General features: G+C 45.8%; 1 protein-coding gene across 1 annotated transcript in view; it reads left to right on the top strand.

Annotated features, from left to right (window-relative positions):
* LOC119399330 (SUN domain-containing protein 1) overlaps positions 1 to 13,544 on the top strand; it is an 85,569-nt gene that overhangs the window by 33,092 nt on the left and 38,933 nt on the right. Inside the window, exons 7-8 of the mRNA XM_049417663.1 lie at positions 1,806 to 1,956; positions 5,866 to 6,126. Of these exons, the coding sequence (XP_049273620.1) occupies positions 1,806 to 1,956; positions 5,866 to 6,126 (412 nt within the window). The remainder of the gene's footprint in view (positions 1 to 1,805; positions 1,957 to 5,865; positions 6,127 to 13,544) is intronic.

Below are 13,544 nucleotides of genomic sequence, written 5' to 3'. Positions count from 1 at the left end.
GGAGTTTACTACGTGGACGTCGCCAGACCGGGAGCTAGGGGGTGCTATACAGCAGCAGTATTCCACAAGGAAATGCAGGTGGATGGCCTTTCCTTTAAGGCCAGCAACTCAACACAGGCGGAGGAGGTCGCTATAGCGTTAGCTCTCTCGCACAGAACTTCTAGCGTAATCATTACTGATTCCCGCAAAGCCTGTGTCCGCTACATGGCAGGGGAAATTTCACCCCTCGCCTACGAAATTCTGCATGCAAGCACGAGGTTCACCGAACCCACCTCAAAACACTTGGTATGGACCCCGGGTCATCAGGGACTTCGAGGGAACGAGGCCACAGACGCGGCTGCCCGAGCGCTCATTCCCCGGGTACCTCATTTGAGCCCTATGGACTGGAACCCACAACCGCCGCTGCTCAGGTACAATGAAATTGTAGAGTACTATCGCTCCCAGCATTGCTGGTATCCATACCCCGCCAAGGGTCTGGATAAGGCGGGAGAAAGAATCCTACGCCGACTTCAAACGAATACATTACTATGCCTGGTCACATTACAATACTTTGATCCTGCAGTCACCGGCAGGTGCAAGCACTGTAGGGAGACGGCCGATGTCTACCACATGGTATGAGCCTGCCAGCTGAACACAGCCATTCCTCCCCTCCCCAGCCCTACGCGAGAGGACTGGGAGGCGACGCTGCTTAGCTGCTCTGACCTAGGGGCCCAACAAGCCCTCATTGCACGAGCAAAAGCAGCGGTATCGTCCAATGACGTCCCGGACTGAGGATGTCGCCTAGTCTGTAGGGCCCTTTCAGTGGCTCATACTCTCTTTTATAATAAAGTTTTTCACCACCACCATATGCCTGGTATCCAATAATCTCGTATGAACACACATGAATCATATGTGTTCTTGTATGATCATACGAGATTATTGGATATGTGTCGTACTTGTCATATGAGATTGTATGCTTTCCCACCAGAACTGTGGCTGGTGCCAACTTCCACGGAGTAGAAGGAAATCTGCACCACAGATGAGGAACTCTCGACTCAAAAGGGTCGAGAGTTCCTCATCCACTGCGTGTTGTCCGCCACATCAGTTAGCTTTCGATATCTGTGAAGGGAGTGTTGTAGCAGCATGCATAGTGATTTTGAAACACGTAGCTGCGGTGAGTCTGATGGCAACGTTGTAGGCTTAGCGTCGAGGACGTGTGAAGTGTTTTCGACGCCACCTTGGTGGTACCAAATCGTGTAAACAAACACAATTCGGCCTCTGCATTGCCTTATTCTTTATAAGACAACTCTGGAACACCTTTTTACAGCACTTTACCAGCTTAGCGAAAAGGAACGCTTTCATGTTCCCATCACTTCAGAATATGCGTTCGGGATCCTCTGCGACTTTTTTTCTGCGATTTTGCTTAGAAGTATTCGGAAAATATTTGTGAAATATTCGAAAAATTTTGAGTTTGATTCGTGCTTAAACTTTAATATTCGAATTCGCTTTGCACCCAAAATTTTGCGATTTTCACAGCCCTGTTTTATGGAGATAATGTGGTGTAGCATGCACAGGACAGGTTTAATAGGAAAAGCATGTGAGAGGCCTCTGCCTACAGTGGGCCTGCCAGGCTGACGATGATGAACAGGCAAGTCTCACGGTTGATCTCAACACTTCCCCGAGACGTGAGGAGTTTCAGTTAAGTTTCCGATGGGCATATTTCATGTTTCTGAGTTATCTCTATCGGAGTAGTATTTCATGATCTCCTTCGGGTGAGATACGTCCAGTTTCGACTGTACTGTGTGTGTGCTGCTCCTGTTTTTCAGGATGACGCCGCAACGGCGCAAGCGCCTGGCCATCTGGCTGTTCGCGCTCGTCATGCTTCCCCTTCTGGCCTGGCTCTACTACGAGGAGAACGGCTCTTCCCTGCCCTCGGTGCAGCCTACGTTGGCCTCGGCTGGCAGCCAGCTCTATGGGGTGAGCCTTCCGTTCTTTTCAGCATTACCCCGTCAGGCAAAGGTCCACGCGTGTGGACGCAATGTGTTTTACAACAAAGTGGTGTATGGCTAGGGTTCTGTGCATTTTGTGTGTGCATCAACAAAAATCTCTGCGCACCGATCACATGCATGAGTTTGCTCGAGCTCTCCGAGGTGACAGTAATCGTCCATGCTGGAGCACAACAATACAAATTACGGCTGCCGAATAGCACGTTAATTTATTTCTGCACTATAGTATGGTACGGTCACGTATAGACGGTTTCAGTGTTTACAAACGTATGCCCTGGCCTCCTCCGGTTTTGTCCACTGACGTAGCATACTAGCATTGGTGGGACAGAAGAAGCCTTGGCAATTAGCCTGCAGGCTTTCAACACTTTTCTCTGTGTGCTCAAATAAATATTCTTCTATGCTGTACACAAGGTTATCAGAGGTACTCGTGAATTCTATGCGCCCTCCTTTTATCCGAAACGGTAAAAAGAGACTTTCCTTACTCTGAGACAACTTTTAAAAAATTTACGGCAGCTTCACACTAGTGGTGCCAATCCTGAAGGAAGAGCGCACCTGGGTGGCCTTCCTTGTTTCTTTATTTTTTTTTATTTCTTATCTTTCTTTCTCTTTATTTTTTGTACCTGTTGCCTTGTATTTCTTTTTTCTCTATTTATTTCTTTCTTGCTCTGTCTGCTTCTTTCTCTCTCTGTTTTCTCTGTGTGTCTACCATTTTATGTCTCTGTTCCCTTTATTTCTCTCTATTTTTCTCTTTGTCTTTCTATTACTTTGTTTCTCTCTTTCCTTCTCTCTTCCTCTCTGTCTTTCACGTGTTTTCGTTTTACACTCGCACCTGCGGTACTCGGTAGTGGGGCTTGACACATACCCACATGGAGAAGTTTTCTGGTGACACCACACAAACTACGGCGAGCTACAACAGCTTCACTGTTAAAACACAGTTTCCTCTGCGGTGTTGGTGAATGACAAATGAAGTCACCAGAAATTTTTTGGGGTAGAAAGCCTGCTGCCACTATCGCAGTCGCGAAACCGTCTATAGTTAGGACTCCCAAGTAGCAGTGCGCCTATGAGGAAAGACAAAGAGAACAGCGACAACAATAGCGTATTTTGCCAGCTTGTGTCACAATGACCGATTAAGGTCACTAAATGAGTTTGTACCTTTGTTCAAATTTCTGTGCCACCTCTGCGTCACGTGCTAAACAGCTTTAGCTGGTCATGCACCTTCAAGTGGAATGGCTCACAATTTTTTGCCAATTCTTTTGTTTAGTGGCCATGAAGCAGCAGGATGCATTGAGTTCTGCATAAATTGAACCTCCTGCGTAGTCAACATGTCTTCATTAAACTTCAGTCTGCAGCGCATGACTGTGACCGATCACCGATCACTTTGGTGAAAGCATTACAGTATTTGATGTGCCATTCAAAGTGCTGTTTTCTGGGAGCAGTGTCAACAGTGTCAGTTTGCTCGAAATGATTACAATCAAAAACAAGCTGAGCATGAACTTTGAACGTGAGATTTTATTATTGCGATAGCAATTATATGGACAGTCTCGGCTGAATTTTGCCATCGCCGTCGCCCGTCATGCACCGTATATGTATAAGTATGTATATATATATAAAAGCCCCAAAGAAAAATGATTCAGAAAAATGCTTCCGAAGCGCGGAATCGAACCAGGGACCTCTTGCTCCTCAGCGAGTGGCACTATCCATTACGCCACGAAACGCAGATCCTCCACGTAGCTAACGGCGAGCGTTATATACACACCATTTACCGCTGGACGGACTCAGAGACGCTAGGCGCTTATAAGTGTTTCTTCATTACCAGCGATATGGCGTTAGGAGCGCGACGGGTGGATTTAAAAGTCGTCAGCGAGCGCGCTCGCATCTTGTTATGTTTGCGCTGGGAGAACCTTGCCCTTCCGCTGTCTGCTCGCGCGGTTTTCTCGTGCTGAGGGGAAGAGGGATGTTTCACGCTTTCACCGTGATGTCCGCGCTCATGTTACGGAGCGTACGAAGGTCACTCGAGCTCAAGGGACGCCGCTAAACGAACAAACAGAATGAGCGCGAACTATCAAGTGTCACAGCTCGACACTTGAAGCACGCTAGTTTCTTTCGCTGCTTCGGCCGCCTTTGCAACAGGAGCGCTGTCCAAACTGAGAGTATCCATTGGCGAGCCTCACTTCGTATAGCATTAGTTTCTTGCTATCGCATTCATTGCTTCGCCCTTGCGGCGAAGCTGTGACTTTTTCTCTATATGCAAAAATAGAAAGAACATGACTGACTTCAATATAATTAATTACACCCTGATTATGACTTTCTGTCCCTGTCTTCTTGGGCTGTTTTAGCGTTACAATAATTACCAAAATTGAAGAATGCACCTTACCTTCTTTTTTTCTCCCTTTAAAACATAAAATTGAGTGCCTTTGAATAATGCTAGTAAATTTAAAATGTTTGCAGACACTCCGTCATAATTTGTGCCTATGGGAAGTAGAAATTTCCTACAGGAAAAATTGACTGATACTGTTATCATACAGCTGATATGGGAGTAGTGAGTATGACATGTATTGAGATGTTCTTGCAACATTATTTATCACGCTTTTTTTTTGTTGCCAGACAATATTTCACAATGCACAAGCTTTGTTTTTTCTGTGTGCTTGCGTAATTATTGCACTTGTGGTTTTGTTGAGTATGGTCAAATGTTTCAAACTTGTCTTGTGCATACTTGTTTTATGCATAGCTTCATCACGCGAAGCACATCTACACTTTTGTGTAGTGCTAAAGCAAGTGAACTATCTGTATTACACGCATTGCTTTACAAGAATGACGGCATTGCCATAAGCGGGGCAAATGGCATGGCAGGAAAGCTGGCTTACAATTTTATGAAATAGGTTCGTAGCTCACTGATGTCATTAAGCCTAAAGTGCTTCATTAGAACAGAAATTCAGCGGAAGTGATAAGTTGTTAAAGGAAAAGTCGCTGGAGCTGACATTTCTACAAGGGAACGAAAACGTGTCCCTCCCTTGTTGAACCGTTGACTCCAGGCCTTGTTTGGCAATTTCTTGCCCAGCAATTCACTCAAAGGCCTTGAGGAGGCAGTTGTGCTCATTGTATGTTCTCACTTGCTGAAGTGTTGATCACCTGTCATTCACTCAACACCCATAGATCACTACATGTGTCACTGCCATTACCGTAGTTACTTGAATGTAACACGAGCTTTTTTCCAGGTTATTGCTGCCTGAAGTCGACCCTCACGTTACAGTCAAATACCGAAATTCACGAAATTCTAGTTGTTTAAAAAGTGCAATGATGCCCACAGTTATTTTATTTTTGTTTTATTTTTTCTTCTTGGACGCAATGAAGTCACCGCTCGCGTTACAACCGTGGTCGTGTTACAATCGAGTAAGTACGGTATTTTATACCACAGTCCGCCACTGCAGTGTAGCGGTTACGATGCTCTTCTGCTGACCCAAAGGTCGCGGGTTCGATTCCAGCCACGGTGGTCGCATTTCAATGGAGGCGAAATGCTAGAGGCCTGTGTACTGTGCGATGTCAGTGCATGTTAAAGAGCACCAGATAATCAATTTCCGGAGCCCTCCACTACAGCGTCCCTTGTAATCATATTGTGGTTTTTGGACGGCAAACCCCGACAGTTATTATTATTATTATATTCACCATATATATACTTTACGGTTTGACATAGCGCATGATTTTAGGGCCTCTTTACAGCCATATTACATCACCACACGAAAAGCATTGGTCAACGCTAACACAACATCAAAAAACATGGAACTCTTCGGCCAAACCTGGCCCTTGCACCACAAAAACCCAGTAATCATCATCTTGCCCAGCGATGAATTTAGTGTAATTGTTGGTTCCGATTTTCACCAAGGTGGCAGCGGAAGTATCAAAAGCAGTGGCGGCGGCATTGGCGTCCTGGAGTTTTCCACCGGCGTGGCTTTCGTGGCCCTCGGCAGGCACTCCGTCACAGTCTCCGGCGACTCCAACGGAGCTGAAGAAGAAGCAGTGGGTAGAGCCAGAGTCGCTGTCGGAAGAGCGCATCCGCTTTCTTGTGGAAACCGAACTGAAGCGCCTGGCTCCGCAACTTGCCGCCAGCTTACGTGACGGCGAGCGGGCAACTGTTCAGAGCAGCGTGAGTGTGGCAAGCATTTCTTACGCCTTGGTAGCCATATTTGTTATGGGAGTGGGGGTCGCGGTTTCGCCGTGGCGAGCATTTAAAGGGATGCTAAAGTGATACAATGAATCACTTTAGACTGGTAAATTAGTCTGAAAACTCTACTGTCATTAATTTCACCATCATAGGTCTATAATCGGAAGAGAAAATCAAGGCCTAAGCTTGGCTCTTAAATTTCATCCACATGTGACGTCATGGACTTCAAAGCGGCTCTATGAAATTTCCCGAAACTTGGCAGGTTAATTCTCTGGTCTGTTTATAGTACACTGCGCTTCATTTTTAACAATTAGGAATCACATAGGCTTAGTACACGCCGTCAAAATTCATGACGTCACGGTGATTGATGTGGGAACTTCAAGATGACGATGCCACCTTGAAACCTTACGCATTTTCTCGCCTACCAAGCATCTTCTCACGGTAAAAGTGGTGATTTTGGTATTATGAAAGAGTAATTTACTAATACGAGAAAAATAGTTTTTCTCTTTAGCGTCCCATAATCATGACTCGTTGGGTCTGTAGTAAAGAAGGGACTTTGAGGTTTAAGACGTCTTTTTATTTATTAGAATTCTTCATTGATCGTGACGAAACTTTGTGTTTTTGTGTAATTATGGGCTAATTCGAATATGCAGTTATTTTTCTAGGGCAATGTGTAGTCTTTAAAATATTAACGATCTCATGCACCTTGTTAGAATATATTTTCCTAGACTCGAATAGGCTCAAAGCAACAAAGCATATCACCATATACTGGAAGGAGAACTATATGTAATGAAATGAGATGAGATGTAGACTCGCTCACAAATGTTCAACATACCACAACTTTTGTTCAAATGAGATTAGAACATACATTCTTGTTGGTTTGCATACAATTCTCATTCTTGACCGTTGTCATTTGCTTATTTGCTAAGGTTTGGAAAACAGTGTTCTTCGTTGAATAAGAGAAAAGGAAGTTTTTGCCTTCGAATAAAAGAAAGGTTCATAACACCTCTATGGCAAAAACAAAATTACTTTACCTTGATAAATCATTCTTTGAGAGCTGTATTGTTGCCAATTTTGCAATCATAGGTTTGTTATTAGAAGAGAGGATGACAGTTCGTTTAATTTTTAAAAATTCTCACGATATGACAGTGCCTGGATATCACTTTGACATCTCGAATTTCAGTGTCGATCTTTTTTCCTGTTTCAGCCACATTGGCTCAGTAAAATTTTCTGAAATTTTCTATGTTGTCATGGCTTCCTTAATACATAATGTAATTGATTTTTTCGATAAAGCGATATAGTATGTGCTAGAGCACTGCACGGGCCTTGATTCTCAGCCCAGGCCCGGCCCGGGCCTGGGAATCGTTCACATTTACCTGCCCGAGCCCAGCCCGGCGACTCAAAGAGAGACCTGGGCCCGGCCTGAACCCGAGAAAAAATTTCGCCTACCCGGACGGCTCGTCTCGAGCCAATAGGTGGTGTTGCCCGAACGTAGAATCGACCGCAAGGCATTTTAAGTGGCAAATATATACGCCTGCTTGGCGCATGCTTCCCTAGCAAGTATTCTTTAACGTATGGTACTTTCTTATAAAAAGGGGCTGGCTCACCGTGGAAACAGTTGAAGGGACATACTGGGTACGATGAGCGTTTGTTTGACAGTGGTATACTGTACCTAATTTTCTAAGAATAAAATCGGAATCATCAAGAGCGTTTTCTAGCAGATATTGCAGGAAGAAAAGTGATTTGTTGCATGAGTTCTGTTTTGATAAGGAGCGCAATAAAAACAGAGGGGACTGAGAACAGAACGCTCTCATTGCTTTTATTGCACTCTCTATTGAAGTTTTAAGTGGACACGAAAGTGAAACAATCAATCGGCTTAGATTGATAAATTGTACTCTGAGAAATCTAATGTCGTTAGTCTCACCATCACAGATGCATTAATAAAGGAGAAAATCAAGGTCCAGGGTTGGATTTCTAAATTTCGGGCCAAAATCTCCACGCGTGACAACACGGATTTTAAAGCGTATTTTTTGTATTTTGGCGACTTTGGCTTGTCGAACTTTCCTGACACTTCGTATGTTAAGTCCCTCAGAAGACAATGCACTTCATTCTTACCAATTAGGAACTGCGTAGAACTTAGCAGCCGCCGTCAAAATCTATGACGCGTTTGATTTTGGAATTTCAAGGTGGCGTCACCAGCCGTAATTTCTTTTTGCGCGTTTTCTCGCTTCCCATGCGTCTTCTCGTGGCAGGCGTGGTGATTTTGGAATTGTGAAAGAGTAATTTACTAATACGACACAAATCGGTTTTTTCTTTAGAGTCCCATTTAAGAGTGCCATAACGCAAAGCCAACCGTGCACCCTTTTGGATATGTATATCACATATGTCTTCATCGTAGTAGCACTTTGCCACATCAAGAGAGGAAAAAAGCCAAATGTATTACATTTGTTGTAAATACACTAACCTAGATAAAAATTATAACGAACCGCGCGCACCACGTGCAATTTGCAAATACGTGTAGGAAGCCGAATGGTAAAAAAGAAAATATTTGTCATAGCATTCTTTTCATATATCACACCACTGCTATACTAATATACAGGCTAAGTTTTTGTGGCATAGTTTATAGTTTGTTTGTTCTCATGTTATTGTTCAAAAAATCAAATTATAAAGAGATTCCATTATAAGCACACCATGCACCGTTTCATCACATGTCCTACCGCACTAAAGTTTCTTGCACTGCTTGCGCTATAGCCGCAGGGGTGCACATCTGCCTTGCTAAATGTGAAGACGTCAGCAGACGTAGTTCTAAACTTCCACCACTGGAGCAAATTTAGGATGTATTTTTGGACCTCTGCAGAATGAAAATAGCTGTCAAGCTGATTCCTTCATTTCTCTCTTTCCCGAAAATTGTCACTATTCAGTATAATCTGTAAATGCCTCTGATGGCTTCTCCTTGCAGTTTTCAGCAATGTTTGTTATGCACAGCGTGCAAAGGGCGCTTTTTTTATTATTATAATGGTGTATGCCTTCCTAACGATGTTGCACCGGTAGAAGGTGATCTACGCTGGTAAGACTACACTGGTAGGACTGGCAGTAGGTGGACGAAGTGATTGCGATCTATTTTCAGGGTTAATTCCAGTTTGGTAATAAAGGTGCGAATAAAATGCTCGACCAGTGGCGTAGCCACAGGGTGGCATCACACCGGGGCCGTGCCCCCCCCTCCCCCCGTGCCCGAATTTTTTTTTGCCGTAGCATAGACACCACAAATTGACACTCGACCGCGTCTGCCTGCCCAGCCCCCACTTCAGATAAAGGAGGTGCACCCCCCCCCCCTCTCCCCGCAAAACATTTCTAGCTATGCCCCTGTTCTCGAAGCTTACTCATTGGGTGCATTTTATTCGAGGTAAGGAGACATCACCTGGCGTGAAATTCGTGATTCTTATTTCAAGCCAGATATTTTGTCAAGCTAATATACCTTGCCTTTAAACATGAATATACATGTTTAATGCCCTTATGCTGTTCCTGCACGTTCAAACGCTGTTCTGAATGTATCATGTAGCTCTCGCACTACATAGTGCAGGTGTCTCAAACACGCGGCCCACGAACCTCTCGCTAGTGGCCTGCGGCCCGCACATAATAATAATATCTAGGGTTTAACGTCCCAAAACCACGAATTGATTATGAGATACGCCGTAGTGGAGGGCTCCGGAAATTTCGACCGCCTGTGGTTCTTTAACGTGCACCTAAATCCAAGTACACGGGCCTCACATTTTAGCCTCCACTGAAAATATAGCCGCAAGGCCGGGATTTGATCCCGCGACCTTCGGGTCAGCAGTCGAGCGCCATAACCACTAGACCACCGTGGCGGGGCCCGTACATGACTGTCTTTGTCTCATTTTTTATTATTTTCTTTATAAGTACGTTCTTGAGCTCACAGGCATGAGAGGTCTAAAATATTTTTTTCGCGAGGCATCGCCTGCAGCCACCATGTGTTGATACATAACCGTGAAACAAAACTCCGTATTTCAGAATTGGCGTCCAGATTTCAATCATTTTGGAGATAGGTATCGACATGTTGGTGGAAACTTGCCGCCAAATACCCTTCAGAAATGACCCATATATGAAATATTAAAAAGGTTTTTAAAATGGCAACTTTAGCTGACATCTCGTACAACCTATTCCTCCCTCCCCCTCCACTCCTACCTTCGTCACTGTCCTGGCCCTTGCGGAAGTAAATTTTCGTGAATGCGGCCCGTTAGATGAGGCGAGTTTGTGTGTGTGAAAAACTTTTATTCAATAGAATGAGAGTTTGCAGGCCCAAAAGGACCCTTTACATAGGGGGAGTCCTTATTCCGGGACTCCGCTGGACAACGCCGCTACCCGCGCCCATTGGACTAGAGCCCGTTGAGACTCCAGGCCTGAGCAATTGAGTAGGGCTGCCTCCCATGCCTCTCTACTAGGGGAAGGGTTAGGGGGAATGGAAGGATTCAACAGACATGCCCAAACCATGTGAAAGTTATCGGAGACTTCCCCACAGTGAGGGCACCGCCCATCAACTTTCGGGTCAAAATGTTTTACTATTGCAGGACACAACAAGGTGTTGGTCTGCAGAGACCCTTGATATAGCGGAACAAGACGGACGCTCAGATGTTAACAATGTGAGCACACAAAACAGGCTGTGCATGTCCATCTCGCGTCACGTGACCTCTGGGAGCCTAGACGTCAAGAGAATGTCGCAGTGATTCCACTCCTGCGCCAGCTGCGCCAAAGTGCGCCAAATTGTATTTACTGCGCTATCCTGATAATATCGACGAAATTTGCGCCAAACTGTGCCAAAGTCTCGGGTTTGGGGGCGTCTATCACCGGCAATCGCACCACCGGCGCGTCAGAACATGTGCAGCTCGATTTTGGGGCTGCCAATAAAGTCGCAGTCATGGACCAAGAATTATTCCGCTGAATAAATAGCGCTCGCGCGTGCGTTCCCGTTTCACATGCGAGCGACTGAGCGGGGGGGGCCCGCGGCGATCGAGCGGCACCCGGACGCTCGGACGCGGCTTCGTTTCACATGCACCACTTTTGCGCGGTGAGCGCGTCTCCGATGCGCCGCGGTGGTTGCCGAAAGCGGCCGCCCGCGGGTTTCCTTTCTCAGAGATCGCGTGTCTTGGGTGGCGAGTTTCACTAGCCTTCTCCACGATGCCGTGCACGGTGCCGACGCAGCTTCTGTTCTGCAAGTCGTCTCGACAGCAAAACGCGCTCTCCGCAGAGGCTCGTGACGTCTAGGCCTAGCGGTAGCGAGAAAGTGCGACGGCGATTCATCGGCAGACGTCGTCTGTTCCAGAAACGCTGCTGATAGCTCGTTTCAAGCGTCGCACGGCACGTAAGGAAAGCAATGTTCAGTAATAACTACATGAGTGCCGCTAAAATGCCTGTCACTTCTAGTAGAACTCGCTGTCGGGCTAGTTGGTACATGTCTGAATTAGTCAACTTCGCGCCAAATTCACATTCAGCAGAAGAAGAAACACAAGACAGGATGGGCGCTCGTCCTGTCTTGTGTTTCTTCTTCTGTTGAATGTGAATTTGGCGCGAAGTTGACTATTTAATTCAGTCCTGTCACTTCTGTTTCCGGACATCGCGGAATGAAATCTGTGATCGCTCGCAGTGATATATATGGGACAATATCGAATTTTCCTTGCTTCGCGTTTATGGAAGAGCACGCGAACGGTGGAAATGCGTTGACACTTTTCCTCAGATATACTTTATCCATGGATCTTCATCCAGAACAGCTTTTTCACAATTCCTTCCGCCAGCATGTCCGAGTTTGTAATCACTCTGCGGCAAATACCCCCTAAAAAGGCCCTGCCCTTTCAACCTCACGTGCTAGGGTTCCAATTCGAATTTTTTGCTTGCTTTTTTAAAAATGTCATCTCATTAGTAAAATCATATCTCCTGGTCGGAGCAGCCGCAAATGCGCAGCTGTCAGTAGCGGGCCCGTCGCTGACGGCCCACAGTGAAGCGGCTACGCCATGTTACACGTCCGCCCCTCGCTTTCGGGGGTCAATAGCTAACGGTTAAAAAAACTCAGGTTCGCTTAAGAGCGAAGCAATGAATGCGATACCGAAAAATTGTATTGTGAAACGAAGTAAGACTAGCAGCTAACTCTTTTGGATCCGATCTCGCGTAACTCAACTAAACGCTGGTTTAAGGGAATATGGCCCCTCCAGGAACCGAAGCGTTTTCTTGCTCTGAGTTCTCTAAACGCGAAGTAAGCGTTGAGAGCACAGCAAGTTTACGAGCAGTCTCCTGATGCCTCGAGATAGCGCGCGCGCAAGCGACTGTGCCCTTAGAAAGATGCGGTCCCCCCCCCTCCCCGCTCCCCTGGCGTCCCTTCATGCTCCTTATGAAAGACGGGCGGGGCGTTTCCTCTCTGTTTGATGAGCAATCGACGGCAGGCCCGCACGCGGGAAGATGTTATCTCATGCGCTGTCCGTGCGGCGGAGACAGACGGCCGGATAGTTTAATCTCCGCTTCAGCCGCGTTCGTCGCCAGTGCTCGTGAGCTTTTACCCGCGGCTAGAATGCGCGTGTTGATGTTATTAATTTGGACTTTATACAGAAAATTACGGCAACGGCGACGGCAAAAATCCACCGAGAGTGTCCATATAATTGCTCTCGCAAGGGTCAATGTACGGGGCAGATTTTGCGCCCCCCCCCCCCCTCTTAGGTGATTAGGGGGGGCGGCCGCTCCCCCCTGCCCCCCCCCCCCTGTGCACACGCCTATGCTCCTGAGATGATTTTTTCCATGAGATTTGCAATGAATCGAAATATTTCTAGCCTTCATAAGAGCCCCGTAATAATACTCAGGTGCTTGAATGTTAATGCAATACGCTTCTGTATTGCACTCCAGAATGTAAAATTCGCTGCTCCAAAGTGCTCCCAGATGCAAAATTATCTGCTCCAAAGTGCTCCAAGATGAAAATTTTGCTGCTCCAAAGTGCTCCAAAACGGAAATTTTGCTGCTCCAAAAATTGCTCCAAATCAGAAGTCCTCGGTAGCATCACTGATGTCGTTATAGGGTTTTTTTACGAGATTCTGCGCAGTCTTTTCGTATTAATGGAGGCCTGGAACTTGCAAGAACGTTTTTCCACATTGGAGCTAAGTGATCGCACTTGCGATGATAAGTTATAGGTATAAAGGTATTATGCTACATTTATTACTGCGATTAGAGAATAATATTTAGGATATAAAATAATAACGAATGCAAATAAAGCACTGAATAGCGAGATGTTAACTATATAGGCGCCTGGTCTATTTTATTTTAGCTCGCCCGTTTTAGATAAATCAAGTAGCCCCATATGCAAGAAGGAAAAGATCAGTGCTTGTTGGTCACAAGACTTCTCCAAA

This window comes from Rhipicephalus sanguineus, chromosome 7 (assembly GCF_013339695.2).
Source record: "Rhipicephalus sanguineus isolate Rsan-2018 chromosome 7, BIME_Rsan_1.4, whole genome shotgun sequence".
In the NCBI taxonomy this organism is placed as follows: domain Eukaryota; kingdom Metazoa; phylum Arthropoda; class Arachnida; order Ixodida; family Ixodidae; genus Rhipicephalus; species Rhipicephalus sanguineus.
This window is presented reverse-complemented; position numbering and strand designations above follow the sequence as displayed.